The 20,460-nt window shown below is 47.7% G+C and overlaps 1 protein-coding gene across 1 annotated transcript in view; it reads right to left on the bottom strand.

Annotated features, from left to right (window-relative positions):
• The window catches only part of CLSPN (claspin), a 202,306-nt gene that overhangs the window by 44,238 nt on the left and 137,608 nt on the right, over positions 1 to 20,460 (bottom strand). The window contains exons 11-13 of the mRNA XM_086954200.1: positions 6,269 to 6,381; positions 2,985 to 3,146; positions 2,503 to 2,624 (exon numbers count right to left, since the gene is read on the bottom strand). Coding sequence (XP_086810326.1) covers positions 2,503 to 2,624; positions 2,985 to 3,146; positions 6,269 to 6,381 — 397 coding nt within the window. The remainder of the gene's footprint in view (positions 1 to 2,502; positions 2,625 to 2,984; positions 3,147 to 6,268; positions 6,382 to 20,460) is intronic.

Here is a 20,460-nt window from a genome sequence, read left to right as displayed (position 1 = left end):
TAACTATGGTGGAAGGACTTAGTTTTGTCAAAAAGTCCAGGGCCCTGGCCCCTGGTCCCAGCCGGGCACATACGGGCTCGCCTTTGAGCGCCTTCGGCGCGTGCGCATCAGGTGTTCTCTAAATAACGGTGGGCGCGCGTATGCTAGAGCGCTAACCCGACCAGAAGTTGTGTTTCCTCCTTACAGGCCCTCCGAACAATCGGCACCAGCCGCATCGGACCGGAGCCTAGGAGTGCTCAGGTAGGTAATCAGTGAACTTTAAAATCGTTTTTAAAACAGAAAACAAATATCAAGTTGTCAGTTCCAGCAATAGCAATAGAATGTGCAGCGCCGCGTGGCTGACAGCGTCTCCGCTGTGTCCGCCACGCGTGCGCAGCAGGGGTTCTCTAAATACCGGTGGGCGCGCGTATGCTAGAGCGCTAACCCGACCGGAAGTTGCGTTTCCTCCTGACAGTCCCTCCGAACAGAGCGCTAACCCGACCGGAAGTTGCGTTTCCTCCTGACAGTCCCTCCGAACAATCGGCACCAGCCGCGTCAGACCGGAGCCTAGAATGTTCAGGTAAGTAATCAGTGAACTTTTATGGTATTGCCCGGAATCAGATGGAGGGGCCGGGAAGAAGCCTAATAGGGTCAGTCAGCACCAGGGTAATTCCTGCAGGTAGAAGTCCAATTAGCGCACCCTGGTAGTAACTCTAGGGATCAGGATTCTCCATTACAGCCCACAAGGATTATATTGCTTAGGTCCAGTAATTCAGTAAGGACTTGGAAGGACACACGCTATCCTGTTCCCCATGGAACAAGAGAATGGGCAATCCAGACTCAGACAGTTATGCTTAAACAGGGAGTAATCCAGATGGTCTCATGAGTCGAATGCTAGGTTGGATTCCTTGTTTGACAAGGTTGTTTTAAAGGGTTGAGAGCAATGTGCAAATGTAGGGCCAAGAGAGGTCTCGAGACAGAGGCAACTCCTCCATTGGCCATGTCAAGATAAGGTTAAAGCTGGGGGTAAAGAGGAAGCAGATACACCATGAAATGATGGCTCCAATCATTTCTACAGGATCAAGCCCTACAAGTCTTTTGGGCCCCGTCATGGCCACATACATGTGGCGAGTTCCCCCCCCCCCACCACCCAACCTCATAATGTACATCTGACTCACTTGTTTGATATGTTCTGTGATGTGCAAGTTGACTTTTCATCATAACCTCAATTAGATTATAACTTAGAAGAACACAGGGCAGTGACCTGGTATTGCAATTACAAAATCTCTTTACAGAACTGGAGACTTGGATATGCGACAGCTTTCTTCCTTTTAAGTGTTTAAGTAGCAGAGGGAGACCAAATCTTCCTTCTAAACTCTGATTGTGCTCGTCACCAGTGAGGTTGAGTGTAATTTACTGGGGACTAGACCTCTATTGGACAGAAATTAAGGTACAGGACTCTTATCTTTATATATGGTGGATATGCTAGTAAATTCAGTTTTTGGCAGGGGGTTCTATCAAATATGAAGACGCTGCCAATAACCAGCTACTGTTATAAGTGGCAGATTAAGTAGTTGTTCCAATTGTCTTCGACAAGCAAATTAATTTCACAACTATTGTGTAGCCAAATTAATGACTGCACAAGCCCTATTACCCCAGCATTGCTTAGTGGTGGTCCGCAGTATTGAACTTGTACGTCATGAAAGAATGGACAGTGCCAACAGAGACTGGGTGGCACACTTCGAAAGGCTACAGACCCATTCCAGATGCATGTTATAAGGCAATAAATTGTGATGCAATCACACCTACCTCCCATGTGGAGTCTGACGGCTAGAATTACACCATCCCTTACTCTTAGGCCAACTGGGATGGCAGGCCAGCCTTGAAACCATTACCAGCTAAATCGAGGTAAGAGGCATATAACGAACTTTAGCTACACATCACCTTCATTAAGTCGCTAGTAGACATTGCTACCGTTCAGGGTACATTGCAAAGAACTAGTTCCAAAAACTGCATGTGACCTATAAGCTCCTACACAATGTATATATTGCATGGTCTCTGTGATACTCTTGGTGTGCCTTATTAAAGTTGGTTAACAAAACAAAAAAAACTCATGTTGATAAAGACCCCGCAGTGCCTAGCAATTTCTAACTCTTCAAAGGTACTGGCTGAAATACAGCTGCATAAGAGAGACAAATCAACTCTAACTCAAAATAAAAAGAGAATAACTAGACATTTAAGGGGATAACAGTAAACAATCAACAGTATCTCCATGTGCAAAAAGGCAGTTAGATGAAGAAAACCCTCTATTCACTAAAAACTGCCCCACAATTCTTTTTTCATTTTAGTTACCCTTAAAGATCCATTTTTTCTTTACAGAGAGAATATAAATGATATAGCATAGTTATTTTCGAGAATAACCAACCCTGCCAAACATTAAATAGCTCTTGAATGCAGAACCAGGCAAAGAAATTGTGCCCATTTAATAATGACCCTTTGATTCTTGTGTAATGCTCACCATACCTAGATTTTTCCACCTGAACTTTCTCAGGCGCCCAGGTCCATCACTGTGAAGGTCCCCATCAGCCAGGTATCGCTCCTGGTAGAAACGCAGCTGACGTTTGTCATCATCCATTAGCACTTTTCTACAGCAAAAAATGGACAAAGAGTTGATAGTCAAAAGTGCAGCACATGAGGTCATAGTAAAGGCACTCTACCTCTTGAATATATACATGTTAGGATCACAGTCACCATGCAAAGTAGAGCCATATTTATGGGCTTAAGGATGTTTTGAAGATCACATGCACGTCCCTCCTCACAGGCAGCATTGCAAGCATACACATTTGATATCTTAAAAAATAAATTCCTCAGAGTTTGGAGTATAAATACATACCACCTGCTGTTTGGCTATTCGCAAAACATTGCGATACATAAGGTCTCACCTCTGCCAACTTAAATGCAGCTAGACTGTACGCTTTCAAGATGGAAGTAAAATAAACACTGACCTGTGTATTTTATTGACTTGGTCTTGTAGTTCCTCATCAGAAGGTAAATCTTCATCCAGAACATCTTCCTCATACTCATCATCCTCGTCCTCAAACTCATCTCCACTTCCACCATCGCTTCCAGATAACTCAGCTTCATCTTCAAGGAAATCCTGCATTTTTCTTAAGCAGAAGAAAAAAAGTAAATGCAATAACTTGCTTATTTAAAATGTACCACAAAATATAACAATTATTGTTTTCAAAGCAATCATTATTTGTTCTTAAACTCATCAGTGACATGAAGTATTAAATGACCATTGAGACTAACTACACTAACAAAAACCTTTTTGCTTATTTGGAAACCGTGATTTCAAATTGCCATATTGGATTTGTCCATCAATTTTGGACCTTAATATTCTATTAAGGAGATTAGCATCCGTGGCCCATGAGAATGTCAAGAAAAGAAAATGGCTCCAATCGTTTCTACAGGATCAAGCCCTACAAGTCTTTCTGGGCCCCTTTATGGCCACATGCCTGTGGCGAGCATCCCCCCCCCCACCCACCCGACCTGTTAATGTACATCTGACTCACTAGTTTGATATGTTCTGCAATGTTCAAGTTGACCTTTCATCATAACCTCAATTACATTATAATTTAGTTGAACACAGGGCAGTGGCCTGGTAGTGCAATTACAAAATCTCTTTACAGAACTGGAGATTTGGATATGCAACAGCTTTCTACAACTCGGCACTACATCAGAGGTCACCTTATTCAGTACAAACAGACATCTACCCATGCCCTACTTTTTAGCCCCAAACTTTTAGGCTGCCATTTTAGGGTTTCAGTTTCATGCCAACATACGCTCCAAAACCGGTCAGCCAGATTTGAAGGAGTGATTTCCATCAGTTGAAGATATTAAGCCATTTAAGCACTGATCTACCATTCAGGCCCAGATCTTAAGGGCAGCAGTAATTCTTTGTCTAGAGTACAGGAATGGTCAGTAGGGGGCTGACCCTTTGTTAAAATGTGGCTATCGTGCTGACTGCAGAACTTTGAAGAAAGAAACACGAAGTGATGCTAAGAATGTACTGATCAGGATACCAGTACAAGGTTGCATTGCATGCAAAAAGGAAGTCTTAATTTGAAGGCCATTAATTGTTTGGATACTAATCCTAAGAAAAAAATGTGACCATCTATAATCCGGCCAGGAACATGACACGCATAGACCAGCAACACTGCTGTTTTGAGAGTAAAACTTTAAAGCAGAGGTGTAAGAGTTATCTTGGTCCAGGGTTTCATGTTTTAGAAATGACTTTCTCATTATCTTAGCACATCTGATGTGACCACCTTTAAAGCCTTCAAAAGGGCCTCATGACTTTCCTATTTTAGATGGCAAGGCTTTATAAATGTTATGATTGAGCAAATGTGAATGATCACAAAATGTAAAACTACAAGGATGAACCATTTACTACTATTCATTTCAATGGAAGTACATCATAGTAGAGCCACACTAAAGAACTCATGTAGTAGAAAATTAGTTAATTTTTCTTCACTCACAAGTTGTCAGAATTGATAGCCCAATGTGCTAAAAGACAGGGAATAAACAATGGGCACAGAATATGATCAGCAATTTTGCGATGAAACCTATATACTTTTAGGGCATATTGCAAAACCTCAAGTGGCAAAAGGTTGTAGAAAAACCTGCTTTATGAATATTAATTAGGTAGGACCCTATTTGCGACCCCCTGTGATTGGGGGACACACAAAGGGCTGTTGGCCTGCAAGGATCAACAAACCCCAATTACTCTGTTGACTTTTGCAACAGGATTTTTATTTATTTACTTAAAAGCAGCCCATGTTACTTGGAGGGCAACGCTTTTTTAAAGAAATGTAGTTTCCTGTTTGTAGGAGAAATCAGGGGTGCAGGCAGCCTGCTCTCCCCCACTCCCTAGTCTGTAGCATGTACTTCTGCCCTTTCTTTCGCCTTAGCTGCAAGACTTGGGAATGCATACATGGACGGAACAGTCTAGTGTAGCCCAGGTAAGTTATTTTCCAGTAGCACAGTTTACAATCATGGATACCTTCAATAAATTCATACACATTAGAAAGCCTCTGTCAATATGAGGATTATAGGTGGAAGTATTTTAATACTTCTAAATAAACAGACCACAGTCATTACTCTACTGAAAATCACTAATTTGCAGACAAACAAATGTCAGAAGCATCTTTTGAACAGAATGTTTGTTTCAACACAAAGCATTCGTATAAAAGCACTAGCATAAATGCTCATTCATCAGATCGGTCAGAGGTTCTTCAAAGATCCAGCATTCAGAAATGGGTACTACAAAACAAGGCAGAATATCAGAGCTGCCACTAGAGGAGCTAACCATCAAACTGCATACACTAAGGAAACAAAAACCTTTCTACCCTCTGGCAGAACTCACAACAGCAGTACAAGCTCTTGTGTTAGCGAAATTAGATTATGGTTGTGCTACCCTTGTAGGCCTCCCGAAAATCACACTTGCACCACTGAAGGATAGTTTGAATGCGGCAGCTAGGTTAATCACTGGATCAAAAAAAAGTTATATCACCCCTGACCTCCACTCACTAAAATTGCTAGCCAATGAGGCTAGGATCCATCTCAAAATTGCATGTATGACCCATAAAGCACCACACCGCAATACTCCCTCTTACCTGACCCAGAAACTGATCCTATGAGGTTGAAACAGATCTTCCATAAGCACAAGCTCCCTACTACTTAAGCCACAAAAATTCAACAAACAGAAGATCCTTCTACAGCATTGCTCCCAAACTCTAGAATTATCTCCCTCCAGAGATAGTAAACATTTTACTATAAAAACAAATCTCTCACCCAGAGGGCATACACCCCTCTCCCCATGAACGACTCTTCCTTGCCCGTTTGTTGCTGCCTCAGTCATGCCTTCGCCCATAACACCGAGATCCGCAACGTTTTCTTGCATTTTCTCAGCAATCTTCACAACGTTCTGACACCTATGGAACTTCTTTCTTCTTACCATTTGCTCATCTAAATACTGTCCTCATGACCAATACCATGTTTTTGTATCATACCTTCTTTGTTATTCTTATAAAGCGCTCTGTCACCCGAAAGGGTCTTGTTCATGGCATATAAAACTCAAAATATTAACTGAACGGGAAACCCAAATCTACAATCATCTGTTAACATAAGCAGGCTTTTAGCTTCTTATGCATATTCCAATTATTAAAATCATGCATTAAAATGAGTAGCTGAAACTCATTTGTGCTAGAAAGTGAGATCCACTTACAGTTTCCTCTTCTTGCCTTGCCTTTTCAGTAGCAGTTCCTCTTCATCCTCACTGTGGGGCACCTGTTCATCTTCTTCAGCATCACCATCATCCTCCAATTCACTTTCTTCCTCCTATGAAACCAATGAGACATTAGCAGTTCCTCTAGCATTATAATCACAAATGACCTTGCAGCAAAATCTCATATGTAAAAAACAAAATGGTAAATTTACCTGGAAATTCATAACAATCCCTCAAAAACAATTCCAAATTCAAGCAAGAATAAAATAGATTGTGCTTAGATCTAAAAATTACTTGAAAAGTTCTAGTGGCCCCACTACAACAGAGGAAAAGTCACTGAATTGATTGCTCCTAGAGGCAAGTGTTTAAGGGCACTTTGATTTGATAAAGACCCAGGATGTAAAGCGACATTCGCTGATGGGAGTCGAAAAGAAACGTGGCTCGGATTTTAAACCTCATGCCAAAAGACACTTTACAGAATGGGATACCTAATTATGTGCCATACTATTGAAACTAAGCAAGCCATAAACCTCCATTGCCGATAAAGGAAAAAAAGTTACTTCCCTCAATCTGCAGTTCTCCTCCATTGGTGTCTTTGATAGATTCACATGCTTGAATTATTTCCCAACCTCAGGCTGGTGACACAATTAAGATGGAGTTACTTACTTTTAACTACAATTCTCCAGCACTTGCATCTTTCATATTTACATGCCTAAATCATCCCCGTAGTCAGAATGGAAATCCTCAGCCATCTTAAATAATACTGAACAGGCCTTAGTCCTCAACAACAGTGATGGTTAGCATATTCACCTCATTTAATCCAACGTTCAGACAATGAGTTAAGTACTAAGCTCTGCCTCTCCCCCAAATAGCCACCATAGCGCCGATTTCATAGCAGTGTTTGTAGAGTACATACTAAATGAGCATCTGATTGGGAAGGAGGGAGCTGCATGTAAAATATGAACAATACTAACCTAAGTGAACTGGAATTACAGATAAATAACTAATTTGTACTCTAGGACTGGATCTTTCATGTATTCACACGCTTGAATGAGAATTATAAGCAGTACATATCGAGTATAAAGAAGCAAGAAGCAGATTCATTTTCTGAAACAAGTTGCAGAGGACTGCCTGTTCCACTGCAGAACTGGCTACTACATTCACATCTTAGGATATGTTATCTAGGTACTTGTAAAGCATGCAGTTACTCCATCGAGTGTCCCGGTGCTGAAGACCACTAGGCGGGTCTGACAAAAATGCAGACCAGGGTTTGAATAGTGTACTATTGCTGAAATAACCAAGTTTTCAGTACAGTAGTGCTTGGTGAACATGTGTCTGCACCTCAATTTGCCACATTGCAGATTTCTTGCAAGGGCACACTAGCGTAGAGTGATGGAGTAGTTGCCATGATTTTAGTGTAAAGCGCTCTCTCTCCTTCCTGGAGTGGCGCTTCGTCTTGATGTGGCAAAAGGTGATGCAGAGCGACAGTCCACATTCTAATGCCTGTTTAGAAAGGAATCAACTTATTCCTGAATGGCCGAAGGACACAAATAGTTGATCAGACGAGCAAATGCCATTTATCTTGTACATGTAATACTTGATGCACCTGCACACATCAAGCGAATGGAAGGACTATTCTGCTGACGTCGTGGGAATTGGGCAGGAGCTCAAAATGATAGGCTTCTTCAGCTTGACATCAGCGGGGACTTGAGGATTGGTCTATAGCATGGTCCTCCAACCGGTCCTGGAGGGCCGGATCCATGCCAGATTTTTTGGATATCCCCATTGAGATGCATGTAGTTATTTTAAAAATCTGGCATGGATCCGGCCCTCCAGGACCGGTTTGGAGACCCCTGGTCTATAGGATGACTTTTCTTCAAATAGGGCTGTATCACTGTAATGCTTGCATAGATCTCCACTCTGCTTTCTGACTTAAGGGCCAAGAGAAGCATTATTTTACAGGAAAGGAAGTTTAGGTGGACTCTCTGAACCGGGTCAAATGGAGGCTGCATGAGCTGGCTCAGGACAGTATTAAGCTCCCAGGGTAGAAGTGGGCGCAGTACTGGAGGAAATTCAAAGTCCCTTCAAATTGTTGATCATTAATGCAGCTGACATGAAACCAACTCGACTGCCCCATTTCTCTATGTGGCTGCCCTCCCTACCAGGGGGTGTGAATGGTTTGCGACCAGGTTCTTTGCTGGCCCACCAACATCACATAAAAGAGTGTGATTTGGTATGGCCCATGAAGCAGGCAATGGCTGAGCCTGGGGCCTTGTACTTTTCCCAACAGGGCACCACCACTGAAACTGGCTGGTGTTCTTACCAATTTTAGGCCTTCTGACTAAACAAAGTCCAGTATAGGAATGGACCCAATAACTGTGTGGCTCCTCCTTGAAGTCATAACTGAAACATTGATGCTGAATCAAGGTAATTGGGAGATTTAATTTCTTAGCTCTTTTTCACGCACAGATGGAAAGAGCAGTGGGGCGCCTGGTAGGACATGCAATCCGTATTCTTCCTTTGATATGATATATTAATTTCATTCCTCAGTACCTACATCATCTGGTAGTTTACCTTCCTCCTCCAAATCAGAAAACAATGAATAAGAGTCCTCGACCTCCATATCCATAGGAGCAGGTGGGAATAGTGGGAAAATCAAAGGTGAAGGAGGAGTCAGTCCTGGTGGAGACCTTGGTAGGAGAGGTGATGGCAAAGACAGGACAAACATAGGCTGCACCGAGGGAGCAGGTTTTGAAAGATGTCCATTATTTGTTGTATGGTGGTCAAAAATGCAACCAGCACCTGCATGACCTCACAGTCTGTATAGAAACAAAAGGGTGCATAGGATGGAGGAAGGCTATCAATTACAAACGTCTGCAACAGATGGTCATCCTCCTGGTAAGGATCCTCTCCATCCAAGACATTTCCATCAAACTCTGCGACTTTAAGCATATAGAACTGTGTAGGGCCGTACGCAGCCTCAAAGGTGTCCTGGTTGCTGAAACCCACTTCCAATTCGAAATCCAGAATTTAGGTAGGAAGGATTTTTGTCACCTTAATAGGTTAAAGTGAATGGTGTAGAGAAGACAGCTGTCAGCTATGTCAAAGACACGTCAGAAGCTTATGACGATGGAAGGGTTGCCGGCAGTAGAAGAAACATCCTTGGTGTGGTCTGCAAAGGTCTGAACATCAATTTCTTAGACGCCGATGTTGTCCCCCTAGATGACAATGGAAGTGTTGTCCACGACTGTGGTTTTTACCTAGTTGAAGACAATGACATGAAAGTCACTGGCACGGACTGGATTACAGTAAGGACATCAAGGTAGCAGGATTGTCAGGCAGGTTTTTGTACAGGCTTATGTTTGCACTGTCTGGAGTGTTTTTCTGAAGAAACACCAGAGTTTTTTCCTGTGCAGATGTGGCTGCAGATTCTATAAGATTCAGGTCCAGATCTGGAATTTCCACATTTCCGCTGACTTTGAGGAAGTGCTGGGTAAAGCACTTTTCAGGGAATCACCCCAGACCATGGGGAATGATCCAAGCATCTGCACATATGAAAGACCCAATGGTGGAGAATCAATATTAACATAGCCGGGTACATATATACTTTAATATTAAAACAATCAGGCAAGCGGGCGTGGCAGGCCATCATGGCGGACGTAGCCTGATCAAGCTCCGTCCATCCATGCCGAAAACCGCCTAATGTACGAATTACTTACCTTTGGTAATGATGTAGAGACGATTCTAGCCACAGATTCCTTTGCGTAGAATTATCCCCAGGCGTGAGACTGGATCCGGAAACTTTTCTTGCCACAATAACCCTGCGCGCCGTGGGGCGGGGTGACATCACGCAACTCCGCCCAGGCTTCGTCCGCATACATGACGTCAGCGATGTCACATAAGACCCGCCCCGGTGCGCCTACGTCGGTTTTCTTTGGAGAACTTTTCCGCACCACAACGCGGAAAAACCAGATAAAAAAAACTGTGGGAGCATGTAACAGTGTGCGAAGAGCAGAAACATTGAAAAGAAACGGTGGTTAACAACACCACAGAATCCAAAGGCAGGGAAGGAAGAAGAGCAAGCAGAGCCCTGCACCGCCACCCTGTCAGCATAAAACTGCCTCCCACCCTGTGCCCCAGAGACATGGAACATGGGTGGAAGTCTTGGCACACAAAGTAAACCACCATCCCCAACCTGAACAAGGAAGGTTAACAGTTCCAAGACAGACAGGGACAGTAACCATCAAGCCACCCCTAAATAGAGGGCAATACCCACAAGGCACAAGGGCAAAACATGGCCAGGTGACCCCTATCAGAGGGTAGCAATCGGAGGAGGGGAGGGAAGGACAGGGATAGAAGCAATCCCCCCTAAACCCAGGAGAGCCAGATCTGCAGGGCACCAAGCCACCAGAGAACCGGAACCCCATCCTCCAAAGAACCAGGGAGGAATGAACCGCCCATCCCCCGACGGAGTCACCCATCCAGAACAAGGAAGGCACTCACAGGAGACACACCCCCCCCCCCCTTCTCCTCCCCCCCTCCCCCACGGGAGGCGAGTACCGAAGACCAACCCAAGGGTCCTCGCAGAACAGGGGAGGAAGGGTGGACTGTGAAGGAATTTGCGGCTAGAATCGTCTCTCTCAGATACATCATTACCGAAGGTAAGTAATTCGTACATCTGATAGAGACTACTAGCCGCAGATTCCTTCGCGTAGAATAGATACCCTAGCAATACCCCTTGGGAAGGAGAGTCTGCGAAAGGACTTCACCAGGCAATACAGGCCAGGGGACCCGACAGGGGACCAGAGCCGCGGACCAGACTAAAACTCGTCCCCACCAGGCAATGGGAAGCCCCAGAAGCAGAACCCCGCCAACCCGCAGGAGGTAAGAGGGTGAGAAGAAGAAGAGAAGAAGAAGAAGAAGAAGAAGAAGAAGGAGGAGGTTCAGAAGAACCCGCACACTCACAACAGATAAGCCAAGGGCAAGGCCGGAGGGGCCGAAGCACCCCAATCCTCCACAAGGCAACCTAGCTGACGCCAAATGCAAAGACCGGAAGAGCGGAAGAACAAGAAGCCGAGAAACCCAAGGAAGCGAGGGAAAGGAAGGCGAACTCACTCCAAACGGAGAGCAACGTGCCAGCTAGGAAAGCGCTGGCAATCAAGCTGCCAGAAGCAAGAGGAGCAGCCCTAGGCCCCAGGCAGCGTCTGGCAGAAGAGAACACACGAGCACCCCAGACCTCAGGCCAGGAGTCGGCAGAGAGGGAGAGGGAAGAGCCCTGGCATACCACTCAGAGTAGCCGCACTGACAACCTCACCACGTCATGGTGAACGGGCACCCGAAGGCGACCAGAACCCGAAGCAGGAAGCAAGCCATATAACAGCTACCACTACTCCACAAGGCCATGGAAAGACCCAAACCATGGGAACGCTCTTTGGAAGAACTTCCGCAGCAGAGGGCAAAAACATAAGTGCCACAGGGAAAAAAACACCCCCGCGAAAGGGCTTGACAAGCAGCCCAACCAAGCAGAAGGCCAAATCTGAGGCCAAGTCTGCACAATAACACACACATAAATAACAAAGGGCCAACCAGCAGCCAACAATGTTAAAGTTTTGAGAAGACTCAATGGCTAGAAGTATACACTCCACATCCATAACAAGCGGCCCAAGAAGGCCCAGGAACAGCCCAACTCACGAATCACTGAGGAGGAGAAGGTGGACGGTAAGGCAGAGGAGGAGGAAGGGGAGGAGGAGGGCAGAGCCCCGCCAAGAGCCTTTGGATGGCCGAGTCGGCCAGGGCATGGAACAACACGGTATCTAACGGCAGGTCAATGAGTCGCTCCTGAATATTCTCAGGGAATACTCCGTCCCGAAGCCAAGCATGGCGACGGAGAGCGACTGAGGAAGCCATGGCCCGGTCCAGCACCTTGGTGATGTCCAGAGCAGAGCGGAGAATAAATGCTGCAAGCTCCCGGCCATCCGACGCTGTAAGTCCACCTGACCAGGCTCCTGGGACGCTGCAGATCCCAGGGACTCAGCCGAGTCTCACAGACAGGAGGAGGCCCTAGCCAGAATACACAAGGTGTTAAGGGCACGCAGGGCAGCGCTGGTCGAGGCAAAGATGTTGCACCTCCAAGAGGCCAGCCAGCGGGTCTCCCGGGACGGCGGAGTCAACAGTGGCGGCAGGGAGAGAAAGGAGGTCCACAAAAGGGGGCTGACAGCCGAGGGGTGAAGGGACAGACACTTCGGCTCACATGCACCGGGATGTGCCGGTGTAGAAGATGCAGAGGCACTGGGTCCCCAGAGGCAGGACACCTCCTAGCCCCCGTCAAGGCAGAAAGGAGCAAACATTCAAAGGGGAGTGAGATTCCCCTCCCACCAGAGCCCTGATGGAGGACCTCCAAGAGGTGGTCCGCCGGAAGGTGAGCCACCGGGTCACCCATGTGCAGGACGCCCACAGCCGCGGACACCGCGTGAGCTAAGGCCGCACCTGCCTCTGTAGGGCCCGCAGCAGAGAAGACCGCTCCTCCGTGGACGACAGCTGCAAACTAAGGCGGCCGTCCCCTAGAACAAGCAGGACAGGCAGGGGCTAGATCTGGAAGCCTGGGGGAGCCGAATAATGAGGGACCTACTTCTCTTCCGACGAACATCCCTACCTCAGGAAGGGTGGGGAGCCGCCCTTTAACGCAGGAAAAAAAAACACCACACTTGGGCCAGTCCCTGGAGAGGACGACACCAAAATACAGCCTGCCATCGGGAAACGAGGGAGCGTCCGAAGATGAATCCGCTGTACGACTCTTGCGCGGCTCCGTAGAGTCTGCCGCCTGAGGCAGGACGCCGGAGCCATCCGGCGTCACTGGGCGAGAGTTCACCAAATCATCCTGCACCGGAGACCGGAGAGGGGCTGGAGTCGAACCTGCGACACTTACCCATCGGGGAGCAACGCTCACGGGACATCGAAGAAGGGCGAGGGCGACGACCACGGGCGTATCAGAAGCTGTCTGCCAAAGTGGACCGAGGGGGAGGACGTCGACTTGAAGAGACGTCAAGAGAAGTTTCATCCGGCGCTCGGGCCTCGACTTCGGCTTCCACTGTCAACACTCTGGGGGAGAATCACTGTGCCATTGATTGTCCAAACACCACATACAGATGAGGTGAGGGTTGGTCGCCGATATAAGACGCCCACAAAACAAGTAGGTTTTGAAGCCAGAAGGTTTTCGCACACTGTTCCAAAAGAAAAATGGGGAAAAAAAGAGGGGCCCCAAACAGGCCCGAAGGACCGGATCCGCGTTGTACGCGAAAAAAACCAAACTGATGTAGGCGCGTCGGGGCGGGTCTTATGTGACCTTGCTGACGTCCCGTACGTGGACACCGCCTGGGCGGAGTCGGGTGATGTCGCCCCGGCACGCAGGGTTGCTGTGGCAAGAAAAGTTTCCGGATCCAGTCTTACGCCTGGGGATAATTCTACATGAAGGAATCTGCAGATAGTAGTCTCTATCAAATTTCTTCTATTAATTCTGCCCATAGACGACTCACCTTGCTTAAACAGAAGTTCCTATTTCCCATGAGTGTGGGGACCCCTTCGCTGCGGCTGTAGCTGTGCCGTCACGATTCCCTGATGCATCCGATTTGGCGTGCCGTGAGCAGATTCCACCTTTGCGGCCCGGCTGGAGCCTGTGCGTCGGCATTGCGGTACCGGGCCCTGATCGGGCCGGGTGAAGCAGCGCAGAGGCCCGCCGCCGAACGCCTTGTGCCCCTGTGAGAAGCATCGCCGGAGGGTCAGATCTGGATTGGAGGTGCCGCTGGCGCCCCCTACCCTCCAATCCAAAGCCCGCCATCTTCCCGGCGCGGAGTCGGGAGTGGGGCGACGCCGGTCCGGAGGTGCCGCCTGGGTCCTGGAAGACAGAGACCTGCCAGAGGGGCAGCGATCCAGCTGGCTCCCCATGTGTCATCGGGGTGCGGCCCTACCTACGTGGACAATGTGATTGGGCCCTAGAGGATGGGGCCGCGTGCGGTCAAAGTTGGTGGTGCCGAGGTAGGGTTGCGGCCTAAGGAGGAGCGTGTGGCCTGAGTCCACCTAGCGCAGCGCTCTTGCTGTTGACACTCCTGCCCCTCTCCCTCCCTCCGTCACCGAGGGCATTGTGCTGCCGCGAGGCCCCGGATTGTGAGCACCGGAACCTCGGAGTGCCAAGAGAGCTGGCCTGGATTGCCTTGTCGTACCAGCTGTGGGGACAGGGCCCCGACTACCCTGCTTAAGGCCCTGGGGGCGCAGTGACTGAGGAGGTGGAGATCTGTGTGGGCCCCCACTAGCTATCCCGCCCTGATGCTGATAGCCACGTGCTGCTCCATGTGAGGGGTGATCTACATTCCAGCACCGCAAAGTGGTACTACACCAACTCTGCGGACTCCCAGACCATTCCCCAGTCACCATGCAACTTCATACATGCTCCCACAATCCCCCATTCCATTGGCGGATGTCTCCTTGGCATCTCTGCAGTCCCACCTATGAGTCAGATTTACCCTGCAAGGATAAGCTGGTCCTCCTTAACCTCTAAGGTCTTTAATCATGTATTAACCCAATGGCTACATATCCAAGCAGGCCCTGGTTTTCACTGTAGATTTTAGATACACAAAAAAAAAAATACAATCCTCCTTCAACATTTGAAGATACAGGAGGGCGGGACGAGCCTGGGTAAAATTCATCCTTTTTAAAATAGGGACAAAACAATATCTCAGGGGAATCGCAAAACATTTACAAAAAAGCATAAAGTGTAGCAAATATTGTGGAGACTGTCCGTGGCAGCCAAAGGGTGCTAACACTTGACCTCTGCTGCATCCTTTAGTCCTAGCTAGCAAGAGGTGAAAAAGATTCATAAGAAACCTCGTCAATAAAAAACGCTCATGTAGGGATACAGACCCCAGGAGATAAGGCTTTTATAAGGAGTTGTTTTGAGCATTAAAAAAGTGCAAACACTCAGTTTGAAAAGTTCCCGCTCGTCCCTTTCCATTTTCTTGAGTGTAAGGAAGGATTCGCCGATTAGCTCCACATCCTTATTAGGACTCGCCTGCATGGGCTGCGCACATGCGCAAGCTCGCTGGCGAGATTTTATGTTTTAAGGGGAGCTTCAGTATAGGGCTTTAAGCCCCGCCCCTCTTTCCCATTGGCCGGCGTCACCGTTTAAGCTAAACGGTGGCCAGCGATTGGGAAAGAGGTTTTGATGACTTATACTTTTCTCTTTGTCAGATGGCCCACTTGGACGGGCTTGTCTCACTTGGACGGGCTTGTCTGACTTCTGTGTGCATCGCAAAACGATTTTTATCTTCAGGGGGCCAGGTAGAGACATATTTTAGAAAACAAAAAGGATCCAACCTCGATGCATTTTTTTCTCTGTTCCAGAACCGTTTGCTCCAGGCTACAAGCAGAGAAACCAGGGAAAGAAAACAAGCCCAGGTCTGTTTCTTGGGAAGATAACCAAAGTCTTAAGTTTTAAAACAAAGAAAAATACATAATTTAACTGAACCCCAGGAACCACAACCATCCTGCTTTTTAACAGAGGAGAAAAGTGCTTTTTAAAAGCCCAAAATAAAATGGACTTGGATAGATTGGTGGGTGTAGGGCCTGCTTGGGATATCTGCAAAACTGTTTACTCAGCTTTCACCCATAGCAGATAATATGAGTACTATTACTTTGGGTGACAAAAGCAAGAATCGTTAAGGCGAAAAGACGCAGTTCCGTTAGTGCTAAGCTATGTAAATATTTAAGGTTTTGCTTCGAGACATTATTATTTGAATGACAAAAAGGTTTGCCTTTTTAACTCAAGTAGATAAATCATGCCTATTTTACAATTTGTGTAACAATTATTAAAATTGTGTTTATTTTATTTGTTATCTAATACAGAGCCGTTATCCAACGCGATTGAGGGAAGGTTTCATTTAAAGTGCACTTTTTTTTGCTTCAAATATTTTATTATAAACTGTGCACTTTGAAGAGTCTTTTGGATCACAATCCAAAGCTGCTGAAAACGTCAAGTTGTGCTCGTTGGTGTGTTTTTTGCGATGTCTTAACGCATTTACAGTGGAGAGTATGAGGAACGGCGTTGAAGGGCCACGACAGGAGTGAAGCAGAACCCATGTTGAGAGCGCAGGTCTCAAGCTGAACCTCTAGCCCTGATCCGGGGAAGGAGCATTTCATGCCGTCAAAGGGTCTCCGGATTGGATCCAGATGTGCTCCCCCGACTTGTTCCTTGCATCCAATTAAGGAGCTGGGTAGGAAGAGACGTTTCCATCATTACACCTCGCCCACGCCGCCTCCCTGGTGCCTGCGCCCATCTTGGTGTCAGTACTCTAAAGGAGCAGGCGCGTGCCTGACTGAACATTTCACCCACTCCACCATCTCTCCGCATGCCCAAAAACAGAGGCTATTCAATACCCGGCATTTCCTCTCTTTGCCCGAGACACAAAATAAACAAAGAGCATACATGGAATCATCAAACTATATCGGCGAAGCTCATTAACTACTTGTTGTGACACGGTTTCTAAGTAAACGTCTGTGCATGACTTTGCCCAACAAGCACTGGCATAGCCAATAGGTCTCGCTTTTGTGACCTTATAAGTATGTAGTTATGCAGCACAATATCCTTGGAGCAACAACATTAACTGTTGCATGGTTAAACGCTTATAAGGTCCCAAGCGTGAGCCCTGTTGGCTATGCCAATGCTGGTTAACAATAGTTTCTGGGTTAGAGTATAAATCAGCCCGCCCAAGCCTTTCAAAGCCACTTCTAATATAGTTAAGCCACGGTATACGAGATGCGTTATCTAGGGACATACACTTTTAAAATCAGATGATTAAGTGTTAACTCCTGATTCAACCAACACTTCAACCAAAACACAAGTGGGCATAGCGACAGGGTATCTCTTAAAAATGGGACCCCAATTCCTCATGCGTTGCCAGATTAGACAGCCCACGTGGCACACAACTCGTAATGACTAGTTTCCAGACCATATACTCAGGATGGCTTTACTGGGCACTTATAATATCTAAAAAAGGCCTTAGATTTTAAAGGGACATGTCTGCTCAACCAGATAGGTCCTTACATGAGGTATAGAGCACCCTGTCTTAAGGGTGACTTACCTAGGCCTCGTTAAGTGCTGGGCAGGCATGGCACACAGAGATGTGCTCCATGTCGACTCTTCACTTTTAGCTGCACCAAAACACACAGGCTGCAATGGCAGTAGTGCTCGTTTGTGGTGAGAGGTCTCTGAGGATGGCACAATACATGCTGTAGCCTTCAGAGGCCTTTCCCTGGTTACCATGCCCTTGGTTCCATAGGAACCCCCATAGAAGGGACTTCTAGGTAGGCTAGAGTTGTGCCAGTAGTGGAAACAATGGTACAGTTTCGGGAAAGAACACAGGCCCAGGGAACCATATTGGCAGGGACTCAGGGTAAATCGCATCAGTTATCAAGGCAAAAATGTTAAGGGCAACCATGCAGAAAGGGCACTTTCCTACAGAAACCTAATGGAAAAAGGAGACAGTGCATTTCCATCAATTCACCGGACGGGCTGTAGAAAATCTGAGCAGTTAAACCTCTGGTAGGGAGTGGAGCTCTGTGCCCATCTACCTGACTAACCGAAGTTTGGGCCATTCAATGAGGAGTTTGAGTTTTAAAATATTTGTAAAGCGCTCATACACCTGCGGTTTCTTGGCGCTACAACTAACCAGGTCCAGGGCTAAAAGGCGGGGGAAACTGTTGGGGATTTAGTCGAAAGACTTTGTGAACAAGTGGACCTTGAGGTGTTTGCGAAATTGAGGGTACAGAGTGATGGTACGGAGTTCCAGGGGAAGGGAGTTCCAGAGTATCGGGGCAAGGGTGGCAAATTTTGAGCCTCCCCACTTCTTAGTCCGGTAGCGGGGGATGGTGAGGAGGGACTGGGAGGACGAGCGAAGTTCCCTAGTGGGTACGTAGGGGGTGATCTGAGGAGATGAATGCTGGTGCCAGGCCCGAGCGGGCCAAGAAGGTGATGGAGGCGAGCTTGAATTGGATCCGGGCTCGCACAGGGAGCCAGTGTAGGGATTTCAAGAGGGGGGAAGAATGGTGAAATTTAGGAAGATTGAAGACCAGGCGGGCCGCCTGGTTCTGTATCTGCTGCAAACGCCGTAAGCTGTATGCAGGGATACCGGCATATAGGGCGTTGCCGTAGTCCAGGCGGGACACCACCATGGCTAAGATGATGAGTTTAAGAGCAGAGAAAGTGAAGAGACGGGACACCCTGCGAATAGTGCGCAGTGAAAGGAAAGCGGAAGATACCACAGAGCTAACCTGGGAGTGAAGGGTGAGTTGGGAGTTGAGTTTTATGCCGAGGGTTTTAACAGAGGTAGTGGGTTCAGGAGAGGGGCCAAGAGAAGGGGGCCAGAAGAGATAGGACCAGGGGCTGGATGAGCCACCCGTCAACACCAGCTCGGTCTTATCGGGGTTGAGTTTAAGGTGGTTGTGGTTCATCCAGTCCCGGATATGGAGCATGACAGATTGGAAATTAAGGACAGAAGCGGGAGAAGAGGAGAGGTTAAAGACAAGCTGGAGGTCATCCGCATAATTAAATACGGCGACCTCCATTTGTTGAAGAGAAAAGATAAGAGGGGCGACATAGAGATTGAACAAGAGGGGGGAAAGGAGGAGCCTTGGGGGACCCCGCACTGGACTTTCCGGACGTCCGCTGTAAAATCACCCAGGCGGACGGCCTGGGTGCGGTCGCTCAGGAAGGAGGATAGCCAGACCAGAGCAGTCCCCCCGATCCCCGCCGCCCTGACACAGGAAAGCAAGATGGTGTGATCCACCGTGTCAAAGGCGGCTGAGAGATCGAGGAGCACTAAGGCCTGGCGCTGGTTGGTATCCATACCCTCCCTGAGGTTGTCTAAGACCTAGATGACAACGGACTCCGTGGAGTGTGCGGGCGGAAGCCGGCCTGGCGGGGAGCGAGAGCTCCAAGAGTCTCTACAAAGGAGCTCCTAGCGCAGGTGACAGGAGGAGCATAGATGAACAAGTTACTTACCTTCGGTAACGATATATCTGTAAGAAACATTAGTTAGTTAGATTCCTTACCTTAGAATAACCCCCTGGGCATCAGACTGGATCCGGAAAATATTGCGTAGCAGTACCCTTGCACGTCGGTAGGCGTCGTCTGCGGCTCCACGTCCATGTCAGCGTATTTGGCGCCGGGATGACGTTTGAGTACTTAGACACCGCCCTCGCGCGCTGACGTCAGTTCTTATACACAGCTTTTCCACGCCAGAAACGCAGAACCATGATAAAAACCAACACTGGTGCCATGAAACTAGGGCCCTGAAAGGGATGACCTTAACCCTAGATATCGGTTGGCAGAACGGGGAGGATGGGTGGGGCGGTAAGGAATCTAACTAACTAATGTTTCTTACAGATATATTGTTAACAAAGGTAAGTAAATTGTTCATCTGAAACACATTAATTAGATTCCTTACCTTAGAATAGATATCCCAGCAATACCAACCCCGGTGGTGGGTCTGCGAACCAAGATCACACCAGAAAGTCCTGGAGAACGGAACGGCCAAAGAAGCCATCTCTCCGGACTTGGCTGTCCAGGCAGTAGTGTCCAGCGAACGTGTGCAACGAGGCCCATGTAGCTGCCTGACAGATGTCCTGCAAGGGTACTCCCCGACCAGGGGCAGTAGAAGCCGCCGTGGCCCGAGTGGAATGGGCCCTCAGCCCAACAAGAGGCTCCTGCTTTGCCAAGGAGTAGCAAATCTTGATGCACAAGACGACCCACCGAGAGATGGTTAGTTTGTGCACCGCCTGTCCCTTCTTAGCGAACACGTAACCAACAAAAAGTTGGTCATCCACCCGAAACTGGCGTGTGCAATCCAGATAGTATGAGAGCGCACGTTTTGGGTCCAGACGGTGGAGCCTCTCTTCCTCTTTCGAGGGATGCGGAGGCGGAAAGAAGGTGGGCAAGGTGATGGACTGCCAGATGTGGAAGGATGCGACTACCTTGGGCAGGAAAGAGGGTCACGTCCGCAACACAACTTTGTTCGGATGGACAGAAAGGAAAGGAGGTTTAGAATAAAGAGCCTGGAGCTCACTCACCCTCCTGGCAGAGGTGATGGCAACCAGGAATGCAGTCTTAAGAGTGAGAAGAGTAAGAGGAAAGATATGAAGTGGCT

Source organism: Lissotriton vulgaris, chromosome 2_1 (assembly GCF_964263255.1).
Source record: "Lissotriton vulgaris chromosome 2_1, aLisVul1.2, whole genome shotgun sequence".
NCBI lineage: Eukaryota > Metazoa > Chordata > Amphibia > Caudata > Salamandridae > Lissotriton > Lissotriton vulgaris.
Note: the sequence above shows the minus strand (reverse complement) of the source record. Positions and strands in the feature narration are given on the sequence as shown.